General features: G+C 41.5%; 2 protein-coding genes across 4 annotated transcripts in view; one reads left to right on the forward strand and one right to left on the reverse strand.

The window, feature by feature from the left end:
- HCFC2 (host cell factor C2) overlaps positions 1-5733 on the forward strand; it is a 48064-nt gene extending 42331 nt beyond the window's left edge. The window contains exon 17 of the mRNA XM_030320401.1: positions 3817-5733. Within this exon, the coding sequence (XP_030176261.1) occupies positions 3817-3908 (92 nt within the window). The 3' untranslated portion in view covers positions 3909-5733. The remainder of the gene's footprint in view (positions 1-3816) is intronic.
- On the reverse strand, positions 5617-26105 carry NFYB (nuclear transcription factor Y subunit beta). 3 transcript variants are annotated; one of them, XM_030320407.2, is made up of 8 exons: positions 25949-26105; positions 23274-23359; positions 16369-16462; positions 14857-14987; positions 11366-11563; positions 10030-10111; positions 8584-8663; positions 5617-7436 (listed from the first exon to the last, which is right to left on the reverse strand). In XM_030320407.2, exons 3-8 carry the CDS (start codon positions 16460-16462, stop codon positions 7404-7406), a joined length of 618 nt encoding a protein of 205 aa, XP_030176267.1. In that variant the 5' UTR covers positions 23274-23359; positions 25949-26105; the 3' UTR covers positions 5617-7403. The 3 variants fall into 3 exon arrangements, with proteins under 3 accessions (XP_030176267.1, XP_030176269.1, XP_030176268.1); XM_030320409.1 differs by lacking the exon at positions 25949-26105 and adding an exon at positions 25114-25260 and having other exon boundaries at positions 6302-7436; XM_030320408.1 differs by lacking the exon at positions 25949-26105 and adding an exon at positions 24961-25107 and having other exon boundaries at positions 6302-7436.
- Positions 26106-26591: the final 486 nt, after the last annotated feature.

Here is a 26591-nt window from a genome sequence, read left to right on the forward strand (position 1 = left end):
TTAGGATTTTTGCTTCTGTATTCATGAGTAAAACTAGCTTATAGTACTTCTTTTATGCTCCATCATTGACTAGTTTTGAGGTATACTAGCCTCATGAAATGAGTTTTTCAATTGTCTGGAAGGGTTCAAGATTGGAACGAGTCTTTAAAACCATTTGGTCTGGGCGCCTGGGTGGCTCAGTCAGTTAAGTGTCTGACTTAGGCTCGGGTCATGATCTCATGGTTCATGAGTTCAAGCCCCACATCATGCTCTCCACTGTCAGCATGGAGCCTGTTTTGGATCCTCTGTCCCCCTTTCTCTCTGTCCTTCTCCCACTCGTGTGTGTGCTCTCTCTCAAAAAATAAATAAACTTTAAAAAAAAACATTTGGTCCTTAAGAGAAGATTTTTAACTATTGATTCCATTTCTTTACAGATCATAGGAATATTAGGATTTTATATTATTGAGTCGATTTCATTAAGTTCAATAAATTTTTCTAACACTTCTCCATTTCATTAAGTTTTTTGATATGAAGTAATCCATATTTATGTTTTTAGTTTCCTCGGCATCTGTAGTTATGACCCGTTTTCATTCCTGTGAGTTTATTTTGTGCCTTCTCATTTGATTAATCCAGAGGTTTGAATATTTAATCCATTGTTATTTTAAAAGTAGATTTCTAAATGCTAAAAGTGCATTATGGTTGTCTTAATCTTTATTTCTAATATTTTACCGGCGAATATGAGCTACAATATTTTAATTTTCTGAAATTTGAGACTAGCTTTATGATTTATGTAATCAATTTTCATATATGCTCCATGTATACTTGAAAAGAGTGTGCATTCCCCACTTGTTGAGTATAGTGTCTATTAAATCAAACTTGTCAGTCATGCTGTACAAATCTTCTCTTTACTGATTTACTTGATACTTGATTTATTTATAGAAGAGTCTCAAGATCTCATTATAACTAGATTTCTCAATTTCTCATGAAGTTCTGTTTGCTTTTTCTTTTGGCTTTATTATTAAGTGCATATTAATTTAGAATTTTTGGATCTTCCTTGGTGATTTAAACCTGTTATAATTATGTAGTGACTGTTATCTCTATTAATGCTCATTGCCTTCTGTCATCGTTGTTGTTGTTGCTGTAGCAATGTTTTGGTTAGTTTTTATCTGAATATCATCGATCTTTCTTTGACCTTATATTTTGAGTTTGCAAGAGACACAATACAAAGATAAGGCCAAAGAAAATTTGCCCTTTTAACTGGATACTTAAGTACATTTATATCCATAGTGATGACAGATATAAGTTGGGTTTATTTCTAGGTCCTCATCATAAATGTATCTTTTAATTGTCCACTCCCCACTTTTTGCTTTGTCTTACATCTTTCATTTTCTTATTCTTTTCTCCCCTCCTGTTTTTTTGTTTTTTTCTTAGTTTTCAATTATTATTTTTTTCTTATGAACTCTGTTTGGCTTATAAATTTTATTTGTTCTGTGTATTCTTTTGCTCCTTATTCATATTTTCTACATATCAATTTCCATGTGTTGGTACCAATATTAAGAGTCTTCGTGGGTGATTTTGTTGTATAAGCTGTGTTTTTGTTTTCTTGTTTTTTTCACTTATGGTACCATTTTCCTTTCAACTTACTTTTGTTAGAAAATAGGGGTTTTTGAAGTATGGACTAACATTGAGACCTTTAAGGGAGTATGTTTGCTCCACCAGATACCCAGAGACTACGAACCTGAGAGCATTTTAAATATTCATTGATTTTGAGAGGGAGAGACAGAGCTGGGGATGGGCAGAGAGAGAGGGAGAGATACGCTGTGGGCGCAGAGCCCGATGCAGGGCTTGATCTCACAAACTGAGATTGTGACCTGAGCCAAAATCAGAAGTGGGATGTTTAACCACCTGAGCCACCCAGGCATCTCTGAGAGCACTTTGTATTACCAGCTTGATGGTTCTGTGATTTCAGGTCACAAACCTTGAGTGCTGGTCTGTAATTACGAATTTGAGGTTGTAGTCGTTATTTATCCCCTGCCACCCGCACCAAAATCGCGACAGGCAAGGTTCCTTGCTGCCCATTTCTCTGTGGCAGTCCTACTAGACTCCAGCATAGGTGAGCCTTAGGCTTTATGTCCAGTGCCCCTCCACTCCCATCAGTTCATGGTCTCCAGAGTTCAACAGAACTCTTGGGGCAAAAGCAGGCTTTGGTGCTGGCTTACCTCACAGCTTTCCTGTTTTCACTTCATTTTTGTGGAGTTTTGCCTACTTTCGTGTCAACGCAGTGATATATTTTAAATATATTATCTAATATTACTTTGTCTTATTCAGCATTTGCATTCGTTTTGTTTTTAGTGAGAGAGAGAAAGCACGCGCATGAGTTGGGGAGAGGAGCAGAGGGAGAGAGGGAGAGAAAGAGAGTCCCAAGCAGGCTCCATGCTCAACGCAGAGCCCAATATGGGGCTCGATCCTACAACCCTGGGTTCATGACCTAAGCTGAAATCAAGAATCGGATGCTTAACCGAATGAGCCACTCAGGCACCCCCGGCATTTGGTTTTTTTGAACCAGGAGTCATTGAGGGTATCTAGACTGCCTTACTCTCAAGAAATGAAGTCTAAACTAGAATTTGTTTCCCTCTGCCCTTGATGTGAGTATTCCTGCTCACACGGCAGTTTGTGCTCCATAAACAACTATAGGTTGCTTAGTTCTCTCCTTCACACTGTCCTGCAGGGTAATACTCCTGTGGTATGAGTACTGCTACTTGCAAGGTTGGGAATGTACACAAAGAACCCATTTTTTTAAAGTTCTACTTTTCCTCCAAAGTGAGGAATGGCTCTGCCATTTTCTTAAATGGCTGTTAGCTCAACTATTTCTTTCTGTTCTTTGATTAGAGATTGCTTTGGTCTGAGATAAGGATTTGGTCTTGGTCTCTTGCAGACCGAATATTGGGCATTATGTATGCGAGAATAGGCCCCCTTGGCATACCTGCCCTGGCTGTAAGGCACCATCTGTTATGACTTGTCTTTGCCTAGCGATGTGTTTTGTTTTTTAATTTTTAAAATTTTTAAAATTTATTTTTTTTTAACGTTTATTTATTTTTGAGACAGAGAGCATGAACGGGGGAGGGGCAGAGAGAGAGAGGGAGACACAGAATTGGAAGCAGGCTCCAGGCTCTGAGCCATCAGCCCAGAGCCCGACGCGGGGCTCGAACTCACGGACCGCGAGATTGTGACCTGAGCTGAAGTCGGACGCTTAACCGACTGAGCCACCCAGGCGCCCCCTTTAATTTATTTTTGAGAGAGAGACAGAGTACCAGTAGGGGAGGGGAAGAGAGAGAGGGAGACACAGTATCAAAGCAGGCTCCAGGCTCTGAGCTGTCAGCACAGAGCCCGACACAGGGCTCAAACTCGTGAACCAGGAGATCATGACTTGAGCCAAAGCAGGACACTTAAATGACTGAGCCACCCAGGTGCCCCGCAATGTGTTTTCAACCAAGTACCTGGTGCTTAAAGTTTTGAAATATCTTTCATTCAGATATACTCTGAAATTGAGCCCTGGAAAATAGGTGCCAAAGACTTACTGTTTGCTCTTAGAGGGCACTCAAGGAAGACCTAAATTATACCTGCCAAGAGCCAATAGTGTGCACTCTGCCCTGTCACAATATTGTCATCTTCTGTATTGTTGTGAAAGATGGAGGAGTTACCTGTCAACTTGTCATTGCCACCCCCGATGGCCATTAGGTTTCTACAGAGCCAGCACGTAGTTTACTGCCGTCATTTGGCACGCTTGCTGGCGTGAACCTTGGCAAAGGAGTTTTTACAATACGTTGCTTTGCACAGGTATCCATCTACCGTGCTGTGCCAAAGGAAACGGACTCTGGAGCCGGTCAGGGAAAGCTGGAACTGTGTTGTTAGGCAAGCCTACATCTTGAAAGGTGATAGCCAGCAGCCAGAGAAACGGACCCATCCCAATGTCATCTGTGGCCCATGACTTGAAGAGATTCTGCCTTCTGGTTTTAAAATCCTTAAAATCAGGTATAAAAAGCAGCATTGTCTTGAAAGAAATGTCTAAGGGGCTGTAGCAGCCAACATATAGGCTGTGTACAAACCTACTCGGTTTGGGGTGGTGACATTTTCTCTATGTGGTAATACGAAGGTTTAACAAGTTTTAAAGGCTTTCCTGATGGAGTTTAAGCTAAAATCTGAAGGGTGAGACTTAGCCAGGCACAGGAAGAGAAAGAATGTTCCAGGCAGAGGGAAGCATACGTGTTTAGGGCCATGGTGGGGAGGGCAGAAGACACAAAGCACTTGGCACAAGGAGCCAAGAAATCAGGATTGGAGCCTAACAAGCAAGAGGAAGCTAAACCTGAAGTGAGCAAAGGAGTATATCCAGCTCTAAAAGAAACCATAAATTAAAACTGAGTATTAGTTGGGATTGTTCTGTTTTTTACTCATGAGCACACTAACACTTAATGAGTTTAAGGTCAATATACCTAAACATAAATTGTCTAATTCAGGGAAACCAAACATACATATTTAAGATAGCCTAGCTTTTGGTATAGATCTGACCCAGTATCATGTGAGTGATTCAGAAATGTATTTTATCATATAAAGCAACAAATATGGTCTTGTTTTGGACTACTGATAAAATGACTTACGCTAAAGAGAAAATACATATTTTTAAAAAATCTTGTACTCAAGGTTTTATTCTTGGCATATGTTAGAAATGATTTTTTTTTCATTTGTCATGCTTAATTGATACTGTTGCAGAAATCCTTTTAGTTGGGCCCTCATAACTAGGTTCAGCCGAATCATTAAAGGTAACTGGCATTCCTTCATCCCACTAAGGCAATCTAGAAAACAGGCAATAAGGCATGTTTTGGAAGAAAAAAAAAATACTACATAGATATTACACTGTAGGAGGAAAACAAACACAGATTACATCATCATACTCAAGTATATGACATTGGGAAGGTAACACGCAAAATTCTCTCTGGACTAAAGCATCTGTGTTAGAATGAGGTAGTGAGGGGGAAGACCGAGGTTACGAACGTCCTTCCATCTATGACTTAGTCACTGAAGCCCATCTCTCTCTTAAATACTCATAAAATCAGTATCTCCAGAGTTGTAAAGAAAACACTTTTAGGTTAATGTACAAGCTTATTTGGTTAATAAGTTCTAGGGGAAGAAAATGTGACATTCAATTAAATGCAACCCAGGCCAAGGAAGAAGCCGACACTGCCTCTCCCATGCATGGAAGGAGATTGCGTACCTGACCCCAGCAGGGTGCCAGTGTCCTTTCAGAGGATGAAGGCCACATAACCCAGACTTGACCTGATTTTACCTCAAGTTTCAGTACTACCAACCAATTACTAACTTTAGACATTTGTTGTGGTTTGTATTGATACAAGTCTTAAAGTTGTCATCTTTAAACTGATTTTAGAGGAAGAGTCTGATAATCAAAGACCAAGGGCCTTTATCAGTTATATAGTGATATACTGCCTGGATCAAGTAGAAACTATTTCATAAATACATGAATAGAGAAGTATCAAAGGGCTTCAATTTTTATGTATCTGTTTAACCTAGCAATACTACTTCTAAGAATTTATTTCAAGAAAACAGTCATCGATGTACACAAGATTCAGTGAAGTGTTGTTTATAACTGTGAAAAGATGCATATAGTCAAAATGTCCAATAGAGGATTAAATAAATTATGGTTCAGCCATACAACAGAATAATAAATGAATAAAAATAAAAGACCATGTAATGACCTGGGAAGGATGTTTACAATATATTGTTAAGTGAAAAAAGCAGGTTACAAAACAGTATGCAAGTATGAGCCCATTTTTATAAAAATATACATATTTAGCAAAGTAAAAGGACTAATGATATTTACCAAAATATTAACATTGGTTATTTCAGCATAGTAGGATGATAGTTGATTTTGCTTAATGCCCCTCCTTTTTTTGCCTATTTGAATTTTCTGTAATGAAGATTATCTTTTACATGGGAGGGTAGTGAGGGAGTTCTTAACCTCAGATTAGTCCAGATGTGCCCCCAAAGGCGCCTTCTGGCAAAGTAAGTATTTCTGTTCAGCCTGTATCTGTGAAATTGCTTCTATCTTATAAATTTGAGTGTCCTTCCAAGATGACTGACATTCAAACTGCCTTTTAGGCAAACTGTACAGTAGCAATTGTTGATATTAAAACAAAACAGTTCAATTACCAACAAAAAGGAGGAAATGCAAATCCTCACTTTAAAAAAGGAACAACTCGAGCACATACTACTAAATTATACAAAGTCAAACTGTCTTAAGTTTAGTTTATTGCAGAGATCGAGACGGTGGCGCACTCGGAGCTGGGGCTTCTGTTTCACAGCGTCCGTCTGTCCGTCCGCCCGCCATCCGTCCGCAGCACTCACTCTTCTTCACTGCATTCACTCACCCATGCGGAAAAAGGTCTGTGGACACGTGAGGATGTCTAACGCTTCCTGGTTCCCAGAGTGTAACAGGAAACTTGACATTTCAATTAAAAAGGTAAAATGAGGACATTTACCATCAGACTATAAAATTCCTCTTCTGGAAGAGGATACTCTAGTATTTGAAGAGATGCTTTGGAAAAATCATATAAAAATGAAAGGGGCACCATTTCAAGAGCACTAGGACTACATTAAACTTAAATGAATCCCAACATTCATAATAATGTAGCTCAAAAACAAATCTAGTCCTAACAAAAGCTCCAATAAACTAAAACTATCTTAACAGGCACAATGAACAGTGTAAACACTGTTAAAGGGCACCAAGTTTAATAGGGCAGACAATATTTGCTTCTGCATTCACACTTAATTTTTCAATTACATTTTGTAAAAAATGGTGCTGCTTAAGCTATGAATGTTTTACAAAAAATTAATTTTAATAAATATGGCAAATGCTAAAAATCTAGCTAGGTTACCATGCAAGATATTATATAACCAAGACAAACTCAAATTTATAATAAAGGCAACTTGCATTCAAAATGAACTCTACCCTTATATTTTATTAAAAGGGCAAACATCATGAATTAACCCAGCTGCTTACTTGAATTACAAAAGTAACATGATTCAATATGAAAATAAGAAACTGTCTACAAATCTCTGACAGTAATAAATTGCAATATACAATGCATACAGGAGTCATACAGAGCGACAAACTCTCGTACAAAACAAAAATATTTTAATACCTTTAAAATCCAAATTTTTCTTTAAAATCATTCATGAAAAAGATTCTCAAGTCAGAATTAACACCTCAATTAGTCAAGCATCAGGAAGCTACATTACAGCTATTTAATATACAAAGAGACATCTTCCCCCAGTCATTTCCTTCTAATGTCTCTGGTTCCGGAATCGTACAGACTCACTTCTCTCCACTCCCATTCCACCATTTCTTCAGATCATGAAAACTGAATTTGCTGAACACCAGAAATCTAAGATTAGAAAATTTAAATTGAGCAGGATTTTAAAAATAATTTTCAAATAACATGTTATAAGCATTTAAAGAATAAAAATAGGAGAGGCGCCTGGGTGGCTCAGTCGGTTAAGTGTCCGACTTCAGCTCAGGTCATGATCTCGCGTCTGTGAGTTCGAGCTCCGTATCGGGCTCTGTGCTGATAGCTCAGAGCCTGGAGCCTGTTTCAGATTCTCTGTCTCCCTCTCTCTCTGACCCTCCCCCGTTCATGCTCTATCTCTGTCTCAAAAATAAAAATAAATAAACGTTAAAAAAAAATAAAAAAAAAAAAAGAATAAAAATCGGCAATGAAAAAGAAACCTACTTCCCACTCTCAAATCATTCTCTCTACACAAGGGAGCTACTTTAATAATTTCTTAATGCATCTCTCTAGAAATCTATGCAGATACGAATATGTGTGTACATATTTAATTAGTAAGAGAATACACAATTATATACTTTGAGAAAGCAATTTTTTAACAACTTTCTTTATCAGGTCCTTAATAATAACAACACAATTGATCCTTGAATAACACAAGGGTTAGGTGAGCCAACCTCTGCACAGTTGAAAATCTTCATGTAACTTCTGACCGCCCCCAAAATTTAACAGCCTGTCGACCAGAGCCTTACTGATAACATAAAATCAATTAACACATACTTTATGTTTACATGTACTATATGCTATAGTCTTACAACAAAATCAGAGAAAAGCAAATGTTATTAAGAAAATTACAAGAAAAACACATTTATAGTACTGTAAAAAAATCCACATATAAGTGGACTGGTGTAGGGGTGTCTGGGTGGCTCAGTTGGTTAAATGTCCGACTCTTGATTTTGGCTCAGGTCATGATCTCACAGTTCATGAGTTCGAGCCCTGTGTTGGCCTCTGTGCTGACAGTGCAGAGCCTGCTTGAGATTCTCTCCCCCCTGCTTATATGCTGTCTCTATCTCTATCTCAAAAAATAAATAAATAAACATAATAAATAATTAAGCGGACCAGTGCAGTTCAAACCCGTGTTGTTCAAGGGTCAACTGTAATGTGCTGAAATTAACTACCTGCGATAAAAATCAATGGGTACAATCAATTTTTTACAATAATTTAAAATACAAAGAAGGTTGTATTTTACCTGTTGATATGACGTTGTATAAACCATAACATTCTGTTGTTGACCATCTGCAGTTATTAAGCCAGCTGGTAACTGGTTAGCTGGAAGATAAAGTTAAAGCAGGAAAAGAATTACATCTACTCTCTCGATCTGAACCTTAGGTCATGCCATTAATGTCTCATTACAATTCTGCCACTAATCAGTGTCATCTTGGACAAAATCATAAACCCCCACATTTAGCATTTTAGAAAAAAAAAACTCCCTAAAAAGTACATTTTTCCTATTGCAGTTTTCAATTTTCTGAATTTTCATTTCTCCAAAATGTACTTTGAGCTGGGGCGCCTGGGTGGCTCAGTCGGTTAAGTATCCGACTCTTGATTTTGGCTCCGGTCATGATCTTGCAGTTTGTGAGTTTGAGCCCTGCGCTGGGCTCTGGACTGGCAGTGTGGAACCTGCTGGGGATTCTTTCTCCCTTTCTTTCTGCCCCTCCCTCCTCTCTCAAAATAAATAAACTAAAAATAAAGTAAAATTAAATGCACTTGAGCTAACTGCCCATGTGTACAAATCTGCAGAGAGACTGGATGGAGTTTCTAATTCATTAAGTAGATCTACACCATAGGCCTGGCTGGGAGCCACACTTCCATAACTAAGCAGTATATATTTTACGTATGAGAAAAAGAAAATATATGTGTATGAATTTTATATGAGACACAGAGTCACCATAGACCTCTTATTTCACCCATATGACAATATTCAGGGTTTTTTCTCCAGATTTTTTATTTTTTTTAATTTTCTTTTTTTAATGCTCATTTATTTTTGAGAGAGAAAGACAGAGCGTTAAGTGGGGGAGGGGCAGAGAGAGAGGGAGACACAGAATCTGAAGGAGGCTCCAGGCTCTGAGCTGTCGGCACAGAGCCAGACGCAGGGATTGAACTCAAGGAACGCAAGATCATGACCTTAGCCGAAATCTTGGATGCTTAACCGACTAAGCCACCCAGGTGCCCCCACAAATTTTTTATTTTAAAGTAATGTGTACACCCAACATGGGGCTCAAACTCACAACCCGAAGATTAAGAGTTGCACGGTCCACTGATTAACCCAGCCAGGTGCCCCTATTCAAATTTTTTTCAAAAAAGCCATCAGTTCAAATTTATTTAAATCACAGATTTTATATTACAAACTACAATTCTCAATATTCCTATCTCATGTGAAATCTTAAAGCAAAAACTAGGGGCTACTGAAATCAGAACTATGGGTGAAAGGTTATAATGTCGGCAGAATTTCAGTCTCGATACTTATCCCTCACTGACTTCAACTATAAGGGCATGAACTAAAGAAGTGCTATGTCAGAATACTCAGGGCTGATGGTCCAAAAGTACCCCCACATTTAGTATTAGTCACTGCTAACAAACTATGTGCCTTATAAGAACACATTCAGTTGCATAAACGTATCATAACACTGCTTACTAAATGCCTCCTCTGTAAGTTCTTCACTTAATCCATCTGTAGTTGTGACTGCTCCACCAATTCCTTTCTCTCCTTTCATAGCCTGGGGAAGGACAAATCAAAAAAGTCATCACTGGCATTCAAAAGACACTGTTTTCTAGATGAGAATGCTTGTTTCCTAAAATTAGGAGTTTCTATTATTACAAACACTGCACAGAGTATTAACACTTCTGGTTAATTACATACAAAGAGGCCCTTCAAAATGCTAACTTTTTATATAAGCAGTAATCATCACAAGGCAGCGTTAGTAATGACCTAGAAAATCTAAAATATTTACGGATAAAAATAAAATCATTCTAATTCCACACTGCATCAAAAGGAAAATAGAAGTCTATTTACAGATGAAGTAGTCTGTTGAAAAGCACTATAAATATTCAGCCCATAAATCTACTATAAATGATCCAAGTTATCATTTAACTATATACATATAAAGCTCTCAGCCAACCGGACAGTACAGCACTATAATAGCAAGTTTAAAGTTTCAAATTCCTAAATCAAGATTATAGTTTGTACCATAGAGCTCTAAGTTTCCATCCACTTCTAAGGTTCTATGATGCAGAAGATTTGGAAAAGTACTGTGAAGAATTTAACACATTCTCTTCCTACTTTAATCACTCAATGCTAAGTCACTAATTTAATGGGGTTCTAACATTAAAGCTATTAAGGAAGTATTTTGAAAGCAATGTGAATCTGACACCCGAGTGGTAGTGTGGAAATAAATACGCTGATCTCAATTTATTTCCACAAAATTCGTACCACGGGCAAAGATAAACCCAGTAAGAAATGCGGAAGAATTTAATCAATAAAAAAGGATAGTTATAATTCCGTTTTTCTTATCTGCAAGGCCTCAAGCTTTGAGACGCTCCCTCTTTTAAATTAATCATAATAACAGCGTGTTACCATTGAGTGCTCACGATCAGCCAAGCTAAGTGCTATACGTGGACTATTTTGACTTAGTTCTCTCAGTAACTCTGTGAGGTAGGTGCTATTACTCACGTCACTTTACAGACCAGGAAACCAAGGCCTAACCTATTGAAATAATCTGCGCAGGATCCCAGAGGTTACAGGTGGTGGAGCTTGGAACCAGCCTCCGGGTGGCCGGAATCCAGAGTCCGTGCTCTTAATCATTACATAACTATGATGTCATTAGTAATAAAGGGAAAAAGAAAGGACTTACTATTTAAATACAGTAATAGAAGTGACCATATACTTCTTCTGATGAATGATACATTTAAAAAGTTAAAGTAAATCGTATATCTTAGTTTCTTAAAAGCATAATGGAAGACAGTTTATTTACCTCTCTGAATTTCTGAAGGTATAATTTTAGAGGTTCTACATAACTGTCGAAGCCTAAGGTAGACATGGCAAAGAGAATATCTTCTCCGTTGATTGTCTTCCGTTTCTCCTGATGGCATCTTTCACTTGCTTCAGATGTTATAAAGCTGATGAACTCACTCACACATTCCTGAACACATTCTTTGGCATCTTTTGCAATCTGAAGAGAAAAATCACAGGTAAATCTGCAGGGAATGTAACCACCCCCTTCCTAACAACCTGCAGAAATAAAAGGCTATTCAGAAGACTATAAATTTCAGTTTATGGCTGTTAACATTTAATCTCTGAAATATATGCTAATAACGTTGACAAATTGTGTGCTATCAAAATTCCAACCTTTGGAATGAGAACAAAAACTCGAATACAAGTGAGAGAAGCCTTGACAACTATTCACAGGAAACAGATACAATTTAGGCATAGAAGCAACCACTGGCTGTCCTTACCATCCCATAAAGACGAACACTTACTAAGCAGGTGCCCCAAGAAAATCAGTCTCCTGTGTATATAGTGTACTGCGGGGCTACACTTAGGGGTCGCTTCTCTGCCCTAGCATTTCTGCAAATAAGGACACTGGAAAATTTTAAAAAGACAAAACACTGAATTCACATAAGGCTTACAATAGTGACATTTGGCGACATTTTTACTACTGAAGATCCAGAGTGTCAGGTACAGGCTTTGAGTTTATTAAAAAGCCCACCATGGGGCGCCTGAGTGGCGTAGTCGGTTAAGCGTCCGACTTCAGCCAGGTCACGATCTCGCGGTCCGGGAGTTCGAGCCCCGTCAGGCTCTGGGCTGATGGCTCAGAGCCTGGAGCCTGTTTCCGATTCTGTGTCTCCCTCTCTCTCTGCCCCTCCCCCGTTCATGCTCTGTCTCTCTCTGTCCCAAAAATAAATAAACGTTGAAAAAAAAAAATTAAAAAAAAAAAAAAGCCCACCAAAAAGGGGCACACCAGCTACCTCATTATAAAAGCGAGAATTCTTTTAAGGGTGTGGGGTTTCAAAGTAAAGCTAATGAATTAAATCGTACAATTCCAAGTCACTTCTAACAGGAGTAACAAAAATCCTTGCTGAAACATACTGTTTCCTATCTCCATGCCTATTTTATATCCCGGAGAAAAGCAAACAAGAGCTGCATAAATGCAGTCAGGCAAGATACTATAATGCAAGCTGTATACATAACTTTAGGTTTTCTAGTAGCTAGGTTTAAAAACACAGGTGAGGGGCGCCTGAGTGGGTCAGTCAGTTAAATGTCCGACTTTGGCTCATGTCGTGATCTCGCAGTTCGTGGGTTCGAGCCCCACGTGGGGCTCTGTGCTGACAGCTCAGAGCCTGGAGCCCGCTTCAGATTCTGTGTTTCCCTCTCTCTGTCCCTTCCCCACTTGTGCTCTGTGTCTCTCTCTCTCTCTCAAAAGTATATATATATTAAAAAAAAATTTTTAAATACAAATAACACAGGTGAAATGAATTTTGAGATTTTATTTAACCTAACAAATCCAAGTTATTATCTAACATTTAAACACAGCATCCATTTTAAAATGGGAGAGATTTTCATTCTTCTTTTCATACAAAACCTTCACAATGTGAAGTATGTTTTACATTTACAGCACATCTTAATTCAGACCAGCCACATTTCAAGTGCTCAATAACCGTACGTGGCCGGTGGCTGAGGCATGCAGCCTTAACCTATTTCAACAACAATCAGCAGCTCTGATTTATTTCCCCTTAAAATATAAGGAGGACCTCTCACATTGGAACTTCTAGGCTTAGCAATGCATATTTTTAAGTTTATTTATTTGAGAAAGAGCGTGCGAGCAGGGGAAGGGTAGAGAGAGAGGGAGAGAGAGAATCCCAAGTGGGCTCCATGCTGTCAGCGCACAGCCCAAGGCAGGGCTCAAACTCACAAACCATGAGATCATGACGGGAGCCAAAATCAGGAGTCACATGCTCAACCGAATGAGCCACCCAGGGACCCCCTTAGTGATGTATTTTAATAATCTATTTATTTGTGATCTTTATTACTTTCACAAGTACTTTATAAGCTGCAGTGAGAAAGAAAGTTTATTGCGTTATATATAATATAAAAAGTGTGGATTTTAATTCAGACCAAGTGATGAGTAGAGTGACAATGAGTGTTTTTAAGTTGTTCTAAATAACAGTCTATATGATTGTTTGTCTCAAGACAGAACTACTTAAAACAGAATCCTGCCTGTTAACTTCAAAAGTGTGTTAGTATTTATGACTGTACAAAAATAGCTGCTTCCAAATATAAGGATTTTTCTGTATCAGTCCAAAATGACCCAATTTGGGGGCACCTGGCTGGCTTAGTTGGTGGAGCATGCGACTCTTGATCTCGAGGTTGTTGAGTTTGAGCTGGGTGTAGAGATTCCTTAAAAATAAAATCTTAAAAAAAAAAAAAAGACCCAATTTTGCTGCAACATTATAGAAGTTACAACTCCATCTGCCCAAACCTGATATTTTATTTTTTTGATTTTTTTTTAAGATATGAAATTTATTGTCAAATTGGTTTCCATACAACACTCCCAGTGCTCATCCCAAAAGATACCCTCTTCAATGCCCATCACCTACCCTCCTCTCCCTCCCACCCCCCCGTCAACCCTCAGTTTGTTCTCAGTTTTTAAGAGTCTCTTATGCTTTGGCTCTCTCCCACTCTAACCTCTTTTTTTTTTTTCCTTCCCGTCCCCCATGGGTTTCTGTTAAGTTTCTCAAGATCCACATAAGAGTGAAAACATACGGTATCTGTCTTTCTCTGTATGGCTTATTTCACTTAGCATCACACTCTCCGGTTTCATCCATGTTGCTACAAAGGGCCATATTTCATTCTTTCTCATTGCCAAGTAGTACTCCATTGTGTATATAAACCACAATTTCTTTATCCATTCATCAGTTGATGGACATTTAGGCTCTTTCCACAATTTGGCTATTGTTGAGAGTGCTGCTATAAACATTGGGGTACAAGTGCCCCTATGCATCAGTACTCCTGTATCCCTTGGGTAAATTCCCAGCAGTGCTACTGCTGGGTCATAGGGTAGGTCTATTTTTAATTTTTTGAGGAACCTCCACACTGTTTTCCAGAGCGGCTGCACCAGTTTGCAATCCCACCAACAGTGCAAGAGGGTTCCCGTTTCTCCACATCCTCTCCAGCATCTATAGTCTCCTGATTTGTTCATTTTGGCAAACCTGATATTTTAAAAAGATTCTTAATTCTACTTTATCTGCTTCAAGTGGGGGAGGGGGAAGCACCGGGGGCTGCGGGAACTGAAAATGGAATACTGTCCAGTAACTAAGGGTGTAGAACTGAAAGAGAGAAAGAGAGACTAAAGGACTGAAAACAATAGCTGACTATATACAGAAACTGTATATACATATTCATGCAGTTTACATTCCCCTCTCCCCTGGAAAAAGCAAGCTGGGTAAAATGTCTCCCCTGCATTACCTTTCCCGTTTGAGGTATGGCGTTTTTCATTATCCTTGCTACGTTTGCAATTGGAAGATATATATCCTGTTCTCTGAAACTTTCTTTTGAACCATTTGTGTCTTCATGGTCATTCATGCTGTCCTCCGTATCTAAAAAAATAAAAATAACTCAGTTTTAACATTTCTCACAACCTTTACTTCGTCGTAGAGAAGACTACCTGAAACAATCTAAGTTCAGAACATCCTGGTTCATTTCCTAGGCATTTTTAGGGAGGAGGGTAGCAGTTCTTTTCACGGTTTTCTCATAGCCATAAACAAACCCACTCCTTAATTTCCAACCCACTGCCTCAAACACTTTTGTCCTCAGATCTGCCTACTAAAACCTCACCTATCCATTCTCCAAAAAGCTCAGAAACATCTCCACAGCACCTTCAGAAGTGATCTCTCCTTTCACAAAAATATCACAGGATTGCTCTGTGTTTTTTCTGACACATTTTAGAATTCTTTTTATTTCTCATCCTCCCTATTGGATGTGTGCTACCAGAGGCCAGGGATCAGCTTTGTGTACTTCCTAGACCTTGGTATAGCATCTTCCATAGAAGGGGTACTCAGAAATATTTATTACATAACTTAGCTGGAAAACTTACAGACTATGACTAAGGGTTCCTTTCATATTGCTAGATTAGGAGGTTATTTATATGTTTATCCAAAGCCAAGTTTATACAGAATGGAAAAGTGGCCTTGAATATTACTGACCCAATTAGATTGATACTAAGTTTTTGAACAAAGCTATTGCACCGATCCAGCGATCTTACAAAAAGCGAATTCTCAAATTGTATAGATTTAGATATAACTGAAGCTTTCACAATACCAGTAATATCCTTTTATGACTAAATGCAGTATCTTGTAAGTAAACTTCCCACTATTTATGTGTATTAAAAAAGAAAGGCACTTAAGCTGATTCAAGTTACATTTTTATGTGTGTCTGTCTTAGGATGAGGTAACTTCTCACCCACCCCCAACTGCCTTCTAAAAAAATATATCTTAGTGTTTTTTAATCTTACACATCAGAATGCCACAAAGTAAATTATTTCTCACAGGCCGACATGACACTGCCATCCTAACAGCTGACACAGATCAAACTTAATGAAAAACAAAAATAAGTCTGTTCGTAAGTACTAGAAATGTAATAGCTAGCAACTCACCCTCTAAAGAATTTTTTACTGTATCAACTGAAAAAGAATGTGCCATACTCAGTACTTAAGTAGGACATCAGTAACAAATTTTTAAAGAAACGGTACCAGTTTTTAAAAGGCATACTTTATTTATAGAATTCTTTTCTAGAACTCATCATTCTTTTGAAGACTATTTCTAATAAAAAAAGCATGATACATCTTCTTAGACCATCAATGACCTTTGACACAAGATTGCTAATTTTCCCGTAAAGACCCAAGTAACCTAGAATGTGACGGTAATATGATTTCCACTAAGTTACTTCTGCCAGTCAGTGTTTTACTCGTAGCTTTCCTACCATCGTGGGGCTGTATCACATAGTGGCTTCCTCCGATGTAGTCCGCAGAGATGCCTAGCTGAGAAGCGTCTGTTGTAGCACTGTCGCCATCCATCTATGAGGAGAAAAAGGTTTGCAATACCCTTCAGTAAAACTTGTATTAAAAAAGCATACTAGATTCAATCCTCATAAGCTGTCACAGGGTGGCTCAATTAGTTTTCAAGGCCTTAAGCTTACTAAAAGAAAACATTTATATTTCTTGATTTGGAAACCTTTGGATAATTTCCCAATGATTCAAAATCCCCCTATCCACCCTCCATAAGTGATAAGCACAAGACCAACGGAGAAACAAAACGAGGAAATGAATCTAAAACACACAGCTCTTTCTTCTCAATTCCATAAGCCTCACGTATAGTGCAGACAACCCCGACTTAGAACCTAGCTTATCCCTGGAATGAAAAGCAAAGCCAAAACCAGCTCAGCAGTCACCTACAAGCACCCGTGTCCATCACTTTGCGCTCTCCTGCTACAGTGAAGCCTGTTATCCCTACGCAAACCCTCTTGCGCCTGCCGCAAACTGTCTCTGCTGTCTCACAGAAGTTCAAGGGACAATGTCTTGATTCAAACTGTCTGGTATAGGAAGCATATGGATTCCTTGCACACATCTGTACCCATGCAACCCGAAGGCACACCCATTTTTTTTTAACTTTATTTTTTATTTTTTAAAATTCACATCCAAATTAGTTAGTATACAGTGAAGCAATAATTTCCGTAGATTCCTTAATGCCCCTTACCCATTTAGCCCATCCCCCCTCCCGCAACCCCTCCAGCAACCCTCAGTTTGTTCTCCATGTTTATAAGCACACCCATGTTTTGAATGAGGCTGTCATCTCTAAATCTAGTCAACAGTTTCTCCCGCCCTCAAACTTTAGATCCTTTAAAGAAAAAGAAAAGGAGGGGTCAGGGAGATTGGACATCTACATATAGAGACAGTAAAACCATAACCATAGACAAGAATGAGAATTAAAGTAACTTTATTTTAAAAGAAGCCTGCTTGGGGCGCCTGGGTGGCACAGTCGGTTAAGCGTCCGACTTCAGCCAGGTCACGATCTCGCGGTCCGTGAGTTCGAGCCCCGCGTCGGGCTCTGGGCTGATGGCTCGGAGCCTGGAGCCTGTTTCCGATTCTGTGTCTCCCTCTCTCTCTGCCCCTCCCCCGTTCATGCTCTGTCTCTCTCTGTCCCAAAAATAAATAAACATTGAAAAAAAAATTAAAAAAAAAAAAAAAAAAAAAAAGAAGCCTGCTTAATTAAGTTTTCTCAAAGCTAAAAGAATTCTAAGAGGGAAAATCTAGAGAAAACTGAACCCTAACCCTGAACTGTCTCCATTCCATGTCACCAACATAGCAAATCCTAGAAGTCTTTCTGCTTTGCAAATAATACTATTCAAAGCAGGAAGGGACTGGCTATTTGTGGGTAGAAAAATTTTAAATGCATTACCTGAATAAAAAGTGTAGCAAAAATTAAATACAATCTCTACATGCTTTCAGACCAATCCAAAAGAGACACTTGATCCTAAAGGATATTCAAGGCCTAGGACTTAATGTTTTGACTGCACTATTTAAGCCCTTGTGTTAACATGTCTTTTCCATCTCTGTTAGATTTTCATCTAGTAGTAAAATAACCAAGCTAGTTTCCACGTCTTCAAAAACATGGCATTTCTTTGATGCATCTGTTGACTGTGGTATCTAATTTAATTGTAGATAAAGACACATTTCCATAATTTATATAATTTTCTAAGGGGCTAGAAAATAGAATTCACCTGCCTTTAGTAATTTGTGCAAGTACCTATTATTAGGTATCAAGGGTTCCTGTTTATTGATGACACTTCTTAGTGTCTTCTAAGAAGTAGTAAACAACAGGCAGTGAGCTCTGATTCGGACTCTTCTACTGATCCTGAAAACAGCATCCCTACCCATTAAATGTATTTCTATATAAAATGGAAATAATACCACCTTCCCCATCTTAAACAGCTAACATGTGAAACATTACCCCAAAATAAAATGCTATCTTAATTCTAAAATGCTAACAAGATACTAAGAGAGTGATCCTTAATACATATGGTGATGGATTTATTAGCCATAAAGACAGCTCAATGAGGATATCTGTGAATTGACTAGTTTTTTCCAGTGCCCTAAGGGAGATTAAGGGAGATCAAGGTTCAGGAGAAAGAACCAAAGTGGCTGTTTCAGAATCTACAACTGGAAAAAAATCTTTGCGGGGTGGAATATGAGAGATTAATTCATTTATAAACACACATTTTTTAATATTAAAAAATATTAAAGGCATAAAGTTTAAATCACATTATCTTCTCCTGCACTGGATTACCAGCAAGATCATCATTTGGATTCACAGCATTAGCCACTGAACAGCAGTCTTCCAAGACTTCTGAAATACTTCTGAAAGTATTTCAGCAGAATGAAATAAAGGGAACTTGCTACGGGGCTATGTCTGGCGCATGTGTTCTCAGGAGGTGGCGGGTCCCATCCACCCTGAGGGCACTGGCTTAGCTGTGTCTTTGGGTCTGCAGGTCTTAGCTTTTCTGTCATTTCACCACACCTCTGTCTTCCTCTCCTCTATCTTTCTACCATGAAAATCCTGCCCCATACTTTAATCCCAACGTTCTCCCATCCTCCTGAAATCTTTCTGATAAGACCCCATTTCGAAGCCTAAAATTAGTGTCCCCTTCTTTGAATCCCCAAAGCAACTTAGTACCTTGCATTCAACAAATTAGCCTCATCTTTGATGCTTATGCTAGCCACTCATATATATGAGGGGGGAAAGGAGGCAGGGAAACTTGCTAGATACATCCCAAAGGCTTTTTCAAGGTCTGAACTTCCTTTAAAAATATACAAAATAGCCTGTAGATTTTAAGTAAGCCAGTTAACAAATATTTACCAAGTAAGCACGTGGTATTTATCAGGTCCGTGCTATGTGCTGGTGACGTAGCAGTCAACAATACAGACAAGATCTCTGTCCTCATCTTGCAGAGAAGACAAATATTACGTAAACTAGTAGCAGGGGGAAGGGCTGGGGAATGCAGTCTATTAATACTTCCAAGGCCCAGGCTCTGGAATCCTATCACCTGGTTTGAATTCCTTCCTACTTACTTGCCATGAGATCTTGAGCACGTGGGACGAGACAGGACTCACCATGGAAGGACTTAGCATAGTATAATAGCAGTACTCAGTAAATGTTACATATAGCTATTAAATAATGACAATTAACTAACTGCTAGTGCCAAATGCTAAGGAAAACAAAGGTGTCGTGTTACATGCTTTGAGAGCTTACTGCAAAAGGGACCACACCAGTCTGGGGAGTCAAGGAAGCAGTCATAGGAAATGAAATTTCAACTGAGACTGAAAGACAGAAATCAGGCAAAGAAAAATGGGAAAAGAATGTTCCAGGCAAAGCAAACACAAAATATAGTACTGGTGAACTGGAATGAACTAAGTAGAGGCTAGAGCAAGCAGTGCCTCGTGAGTCAGAGCGAATCAAAGGGGAGTTTTAGCGGAATTGTGCAAATCAGATTTCTTTTTCACGGTATCACTCTGGCTATAGTCCGGTGTAGAAATGGACAGAGGGGAGCAAGAATGGAGGCAGAAGACCACTAAGGACCATGAGGCTGCGGTCAGCGCATGACTTCAGGCGAGACGATGAACATTCCCCGTGTCTGGTCCTAGACAACAGCCCTGGGGAACAAGGGGAGCAGAGGAAAGAGCCTTGTAGGAGGTCAAATCGACAGTCCTGGTGACAGACTGAAAACGAACTGGAGGAAGGCCCGAGAGGACGCTGCTGGAATGGCTGCAGCTGGGGAGACAGACAGTGGGAAGGGCGGGGAATAGAAGCTCTGAGCCATGAGAGGAGCGGAGCTGCGGCTGGTGACCACGAATGTACACTGGCAACAGGATGTCCAGTCGTGGCACATCTGTACCTGGTGTAAGAACAGAGAAGCTGAAGTGTTGGGCTTTATCCAGACAATGAAGAGGGAAGAGCATGTAGGAGAGTGACAACACATGGGTAAAGTGACAAATCATTAGATCCAGAAGAACTAATAAATATAGACAAAGAGTGGTTCAGTCTCATCAAATTAAGTTTTCTTAATGTTTATTGATTTGAGAGAGAGTGCGTGCGCACGGGTGGGGGAGGGGCAAAGAAAGAGGGACAGAGAGAATCCCAAGCAGGCTCGGTGCCGTCGGCGGGGCTCTATCCCAAGAAGTGTGAGATCACGACTTGAGCCACCCAGGCGCCCCTCCCGTCAAATTAATTTTATTGGCTATTCTAATTACTTAGTTGAACTGATACTGTTTTCTAGAATATTATGTGAAATAGCTGCCTAGTATATGTTCATTCTGTAATTTTGTGATACAGCAGTATTTTAAATTGTATTAATAATTTGCACAAATGCAGGAAACAGTTCCCTCCTTAGTATGTTTAACATTTATTGAACAGTTTCTAAATATCTCATGCAGTCAGTGTTTACAACCCCACGAAACAGATGAGGAAATTGAGGTCAGGGAAGGCTAATGACTTGCCCAAAGGCGGCACAGTAAATGGGAGTTAAATCCAGAGTCTCAGACGCCAAGTACTTTACAGTACTTGTTCCTGCTAGTTTTTCCCATAGCCCATCAGCCTAAATCGTGACTTTACCCTCTCTCAATTCTAGATCTACTGACCTCATGTATTAAAGACATTTAAAGCTGCGTCTCGAGCCAGGACAGTATCTGTGAGGTGTAAGCCATGCACCTGGTTTTGGGTTTGTGATCAGGACAGACCTGATCTCTCAGGATAGACCACCGGGTTTTGTGTCTTTACTTACCATCCTCTCTGTGCTTCAACTTGCCCATTTTTTAAATGGAGTTGCTATGAGAAGTGAAGTTATTATATAAGAAATACTTAGCAAAGTGCAGGATACGTACTAAGAACTCAACAAATGTAACCTAGTGTTATTTTTGTCCCTTCAGATACAGCTCTCACCCTTCTTTCTAGGCATGGTTTTCTCTCTCACACAACCACTGTCACCTGTCCTCTGGACCAATGCCTTTTTATCTCTTTGAGGAGAAGAAATGACAAAAAGATTCCTCCCCTCTAACGGATCTTCAGTCCTCCTTGACCAGCTTCTTCACTCTTTCTTAAACATGCTTAGTCTCCCCCACTGAACACACACAAGTACGCACAGACTCGTAAACCGTAATTCTGCTCCACACCCTTGTCTAGCTATCATTCTCCCCCTGATGGTCCTCATGCACCTTTCCATTCCTAAACCCCCGGACATGTGCTTCTCCACCCCACCATGACACCGAAACTGCTCTTAAAGTTGCCAATAATCGGGGGCGCCTGGGTGGCTCGGTGGGTTAAGTGTCCAACTCGCAATTTCAGCTCAGGTCAGTGCAGAGCCTGCTTGGGATTCTCTCTCCCTCTCTCTCTGCCCCTCCCCCACTCCCTCTCTCTAAAAATAAACAAACTTAAAAAACAAAAGTTGCCAATAGTCTTGCCTTCATCCCACCTGCCTGTGGTTAGTAGTGCTGCCCACTGTGGACCACACACTCACACATGGAATTCTCTTCTCCCTTGATTTCAAAAGCAATGTTCTTTCCTGGTTTATTTGTTCCTCCCCACCTCCCAATTGTTAGTTTCATCCCAGGTTATGTTTTCTCTCTCTTCCCTCACTCTCTTAAGGAAAACTCGTTAAATATCACTTTATGCTTAGAAATCCTAAATCTCCCACCATATCCTGCCTGCCACTCCAGCAGGCCGTGCCTGTAGAACGTGTCTGATAGCCCATCACTGCCAACTTAAGGTTTTGGAGAAGGAAACTCACCCTCCCCGTGTCCTGCAACGAGACAATGGACAAGAACTCCTTGATCTCCTTTTCACAACTTCAATCCCACACTCCAGGCTAATTACACCCGTGCCATCTTACGTTCTTCAGTCTCCTGTAAGTTCCACCTGAACTGTTACCTCTTTTAATAAGTTTTGTGGATATGCCCAGCCATTTTCTGTTGCCACTGGATTACTACCCACCGTACCTGGCTACATACTGTTTTAAGACCGATCTCACTAAAACACCGTTTCTATAGCTCTTGAACCTATAATGGTTTTAAAAGTCTTCAGCATCAAATCCAAACCTAGGTTTTCATGGCTTTACACGAGCGGATCCCCCATTTAACCTAACTAAACTCGTTTCCAACTCTATCTTCAGGGCTGATAAAAATCTTAGTGCTAGAATGTGCCTTATTTAAGGATCACCAGGTACAGCTCTTTTATTTTAGGAGTGAGGCATGAGTCACGGCTCAAGGAAGTTGTGACGTGCCTGACATCACAGATGTGGTATCTCTCACTAGATTATCCTAGGATTTTCCCACTTGGACCATGCAGATCTACTCCCCGTCCCCTAAACAGAAGTTACTAATCCCTGCTTTCAGGCTTTGGCTTTTGGTGATAGCCACCTATCCAAACTCCACTCAGCCTTCAAGGCTAGGTCCCTGACATTCCCAGCTACCCACACTGACCCCACCTGTGCTACCTGTGTCTCTTCACCTGTGCTACCCTTAAAACCAGCGTCTTCCCTTCCCTGCATAATGTCCTCTAAGCATTCAGTTCCATTAAAGCCCTTCCAGCAAAACAGCCTCTTCAGAGCTGGGACAAGCTTTTTATCTTGTAGCCTCCACAGCACTTAGGGGCCCACAGGAAACAATACATGCAAGTCACTAAAAAGAAGGAAGCAACAGGAATGAGTAGGTACTGCCTGTCTAGACTTGAAAGGCATTCATTCTACCTGGGACCTCCAATATACATCCGTTATAATTCTGTTCCCAGCTAATTACTGTTCAAATCTAATTAACAACCAAAATGGTAAAACGTACTTACTGTTATGAAATACTGTCAGAACCGTGTTGCCAGTGGTATTCAGGAACACCTGTCTAAAAGGTGTCTACCCTTCGCCCAATTTCAACCTAGAAGATAAACATCTATTAGTAGTAACAACGTATAGCCTACAGGCTTCCTTCCTAGTAAAAATTTAAAAGGCATGTATAATTTCGCCTACTATTCTTATTCAATAGAGTGCAAAAAAGCAGGCACCCAATAAAGGTTTCTTAAATTGGCAGATATATTTTGGAGACTTTGCAAAAAAGTTAATTCTATGGCAGGAGGAATTGCTTTTCTAACATAACCCTGAATTTAGTCATGTTCATCATAAATATTCATCACAACACCCAGATTATATGCCAGAGACCAAAATTTACACATCTAAATTATTCAAAATATTAACACTCAAGACACAAATGCCCCAACTTAATTTCTTGGTGATGATCTTAATATTTTACAGTGAAATTTAGGAGTCCAAAAACTCAAGAGGGGAGAAAAATATCTCAGAATACAATGCTTTTAAATTAAACACCTCAGATTATACTGAAAGAAGAAACATGCTGCCCAGAAAACATACATGGAACACGATCAATTAAGACCTTTATTTATCATTTTAAAGCACCACCATTTTGGACTAAAATTGCATCTGAATAGCACTTCATTTTCACTGCAAAGCATAAATAGCTGAATAAATTGGTATCAATTACAATGTTACAACCTCCATTTCTCATTTGTTCTTTTCCTTTTTTCAAGTGAAGCAATTAAATTGGGGGGAGGGGCAAAACAAAAACATTTCCTTTCAGTATTAATTTTAAAGGAAGAGAAAATAATGATATACATTCAAGCACAAAATCTAGTAAACAGAAGAAAAAATTGTAGCTACTGAATTGAATTCTTTAGATGTCAGTCCAGGCAGCAAAGACAGGATGACATTGTCTATTCTGCTATAATCTTAAAAGCAATGTCTAATTTCTTCTCAAATATTGTCCTCTTTCTAATCCCCAAAACTGCCCGGAGAGTCCTTCCTTGTAGCTAGAAGCGTGTTGTTTTTTTTTAAGGGTGTCTTTGAGAAAGAAAATCCCCAGAACACTTAAAATAATAGAGCTATATATATTTATGTGTTTTGCCTGGGGGGGGGGGGATGCGGGGGACACACCTCATCACACTCACCCAAATAGTTGACTCCGTATATATTTAGATTCAATACATTAAAGATAAACACTGTCACCTCATATGGTATATATTTTCCTAAAGGCAGGTTATGATATATGTGAAAGCTCAAGGGAATGCATACATCTGTTTAATGTTTGAAGAAATGCAAATTTGTATCCAAGAAAAGCAGCAGACCCTTCCTCCACCCTCCATTCTTTGGCATCAACAACCAGAGTTTTGCATCAATAGAATCCTTAAATTAAGCTACAGGAGCAGTGCGGGGAAGGAATAATTGCCTTTTAAGGCATTCTAGTTAAACTTTCAATACTTTACAAATAAAACCCCTATTTATTAGTGCCACTTATATCGATCAGTTTATCTTATCACTTTATTTTGCCGATTACTTTCCATACTAAGAAAGCCCAAACCACCCCAGTGATTCGGGGCACGAACCGTGGCACCGTGGGAGTCCATGCGGGTTAGTAGGATGCTAATTTTTTTAAAGGTCGTATGCTAGCTAACCTTGTTTAATTACCTTGTTACAGTACTTTGGGCAAGATTACGACTTGTGGGTGCTCTCTAATTCTTTGTTCTCGAAGACTACTACTGCTCCTCAGGCCCGGCAGATCCTCCCCGCCTCCCACCGAAGATTAAAACCTTAGTCCAATCCGAAAGGCTTCCTTCCCACCTTCGGGGCAAGTCCAGGGACCGCAAGCCGCCAGATGGCTGCATTCTTTACGTGTAAGCCAGACTGCGGGGAAACCAAATCCACTCCTTCCTCCCGGGGACCTCGCTTCCTCCCCACGAAGGTGCGCGGGCTGGCCCCGGCCCCACCGCCCGGCCCGGCCGACTGTCAGTCCCGCCGGTGCGGGGCGGCCGCCCCTGGCGCGCATCCCCCGACTCGCCCGCCCAGGGCCCGGGCCCGGGCCCGCGCCCAACGCCTGCCGCCCGCCCGCCCGCCCGCCCGCCGCGCCCGGGGCGCCGGGGCAGACAAAGCGGCCCGGCCCCGCCATGCCCCCGCGGGCCAGCCGGCGGGCGGGAGGGGGACGCCCCCGGGGACTCCGCGCGGCAGCCCGGCCAAGGGCGCAGGGTCGGGACCGGGGTCCGGGCCAATGCCCCCGCCCGGCTCCCCGCACAAAATGGAGCCGGCCGGGGCGCCGCCGAGAGGGGGGCCGGACGGTGCCCCGACGCCCCCTCCTCGGCCTCGGGCCCGGAGCTCGGCGGCGGCGAGCAGGAGGCGGCCTGGCCCGCGTCCCGCCGCTCCTCGGCCCGGCGCACAAAGAGCCGCGCCGCGGCCCCGCGCCCGCTCCCCGGCCGGGCCCGCAGCGGGAGCGGCCTCGCAGGCGCCGGCCCGGCCCCAGCCCCGGCCCCGGCCCGGGCGGGAGGGCGGGCGGGAGGGAGGCGAATGGCCCCGGCCGCGGCGGCGTTGGCGGCGGGGACGGCGCCGGGAGGAGACGGACATTTCATTCGAGCTAAAGTGGAGTCGGTTTAGGAGCGATCATTGGCCGAAGCGAGACACAAACCTCCAATGCAGCCCTGGTTGGCTCCCGTCTCCAATCGGCTGTTTGGTTGGACAGAAAATGGCTGCGAAGGAACCAGTCCCAGCGCGGAGCTCCGCTTCCAGGACTCGGCCTCCCCTCCCTCCGCCGCGGGCCGCTTCCCTCGGCGCGGCACCCTCCCTCCGCGCCTCCCGCGTGCCCGCCCGCCCGCCGCGGCCCCGCCCCGGCCCCGCCCCCGGCCGCGGCCCCGCCCCGGCCCTCCTCCGCCGGGTGTGCAGAGCGGCCGCAGCCGCGGGAGCCTGCAGAGCAGGCTGCGGGCCGAGGCGGGCGGCTTCCCGCAGAGGCTGCGCTGCCCTGGCCGGCGGCCTCCGAGCCCCGCGGGGCTTACCGGGGCCGAGACCCGGGCACCCTCTTGAGGTCTCTGCGGCCTTTCTTCCCACGGTGTTTTCCCGGGCCTCTGCGAAGCGTGATATCCCAGGCTTCCCCCCCTTTTCAGTCCCCTCCCTCCCCCACATGAAAGTGTCTCACCCGCCTGAGGGCAGCGTGCCTGCGCCTCGATTTTTTAAGAAGGGGAAACCAAGGGCAGAAACAGCCCTCCAGGGCGACACTCGATCTACCAGGTGGATTTGAGCAACAGCTACCTCCTGGAATGCCTTCAGCGCCTCGT

The sequence above is a fragment of the Lynx canadensis genome, chromosome B4 (assembly GCF_007474595.2).
Source record: "Lynx canadensis isolate LIC74 chromosome B4, mLynCan4.pri.v2, whole genome shotgun sequence".
NCBI lineage: Eukaryota > Metazoa > Chordata > Mammalia > Carnivora > Felidae > Lynx > Lynx canadensis.

What these genes read in the sequence shown, in the direction of transcription:
- NFYB (XM_030320407.2), bottom strand. Translation starts at nt 16,462, where the DNA reads ATGGATGGCGACAGTGCTACAACAGACGCTTCTCAGCTAGGCATCTCT. An exon ending in CCATACCTCAAACGGGAAAG is followed by an intron (nt 11,564 to 14,856) that starts GTAATGCAGGGG and finishes TTTTCTCTTCAG; the next exon opens with ATTGCAAAAGATGCCAAAGA. An exon ending in ATACAACGTCATATCAACAG is followed by an intron (nt 7,437 to 8,583) that starts GTAAAATACAAC and finishes TTCTAATCTTAG; the next exon opens with ATTTCTGGTGTTCAGCAAAT.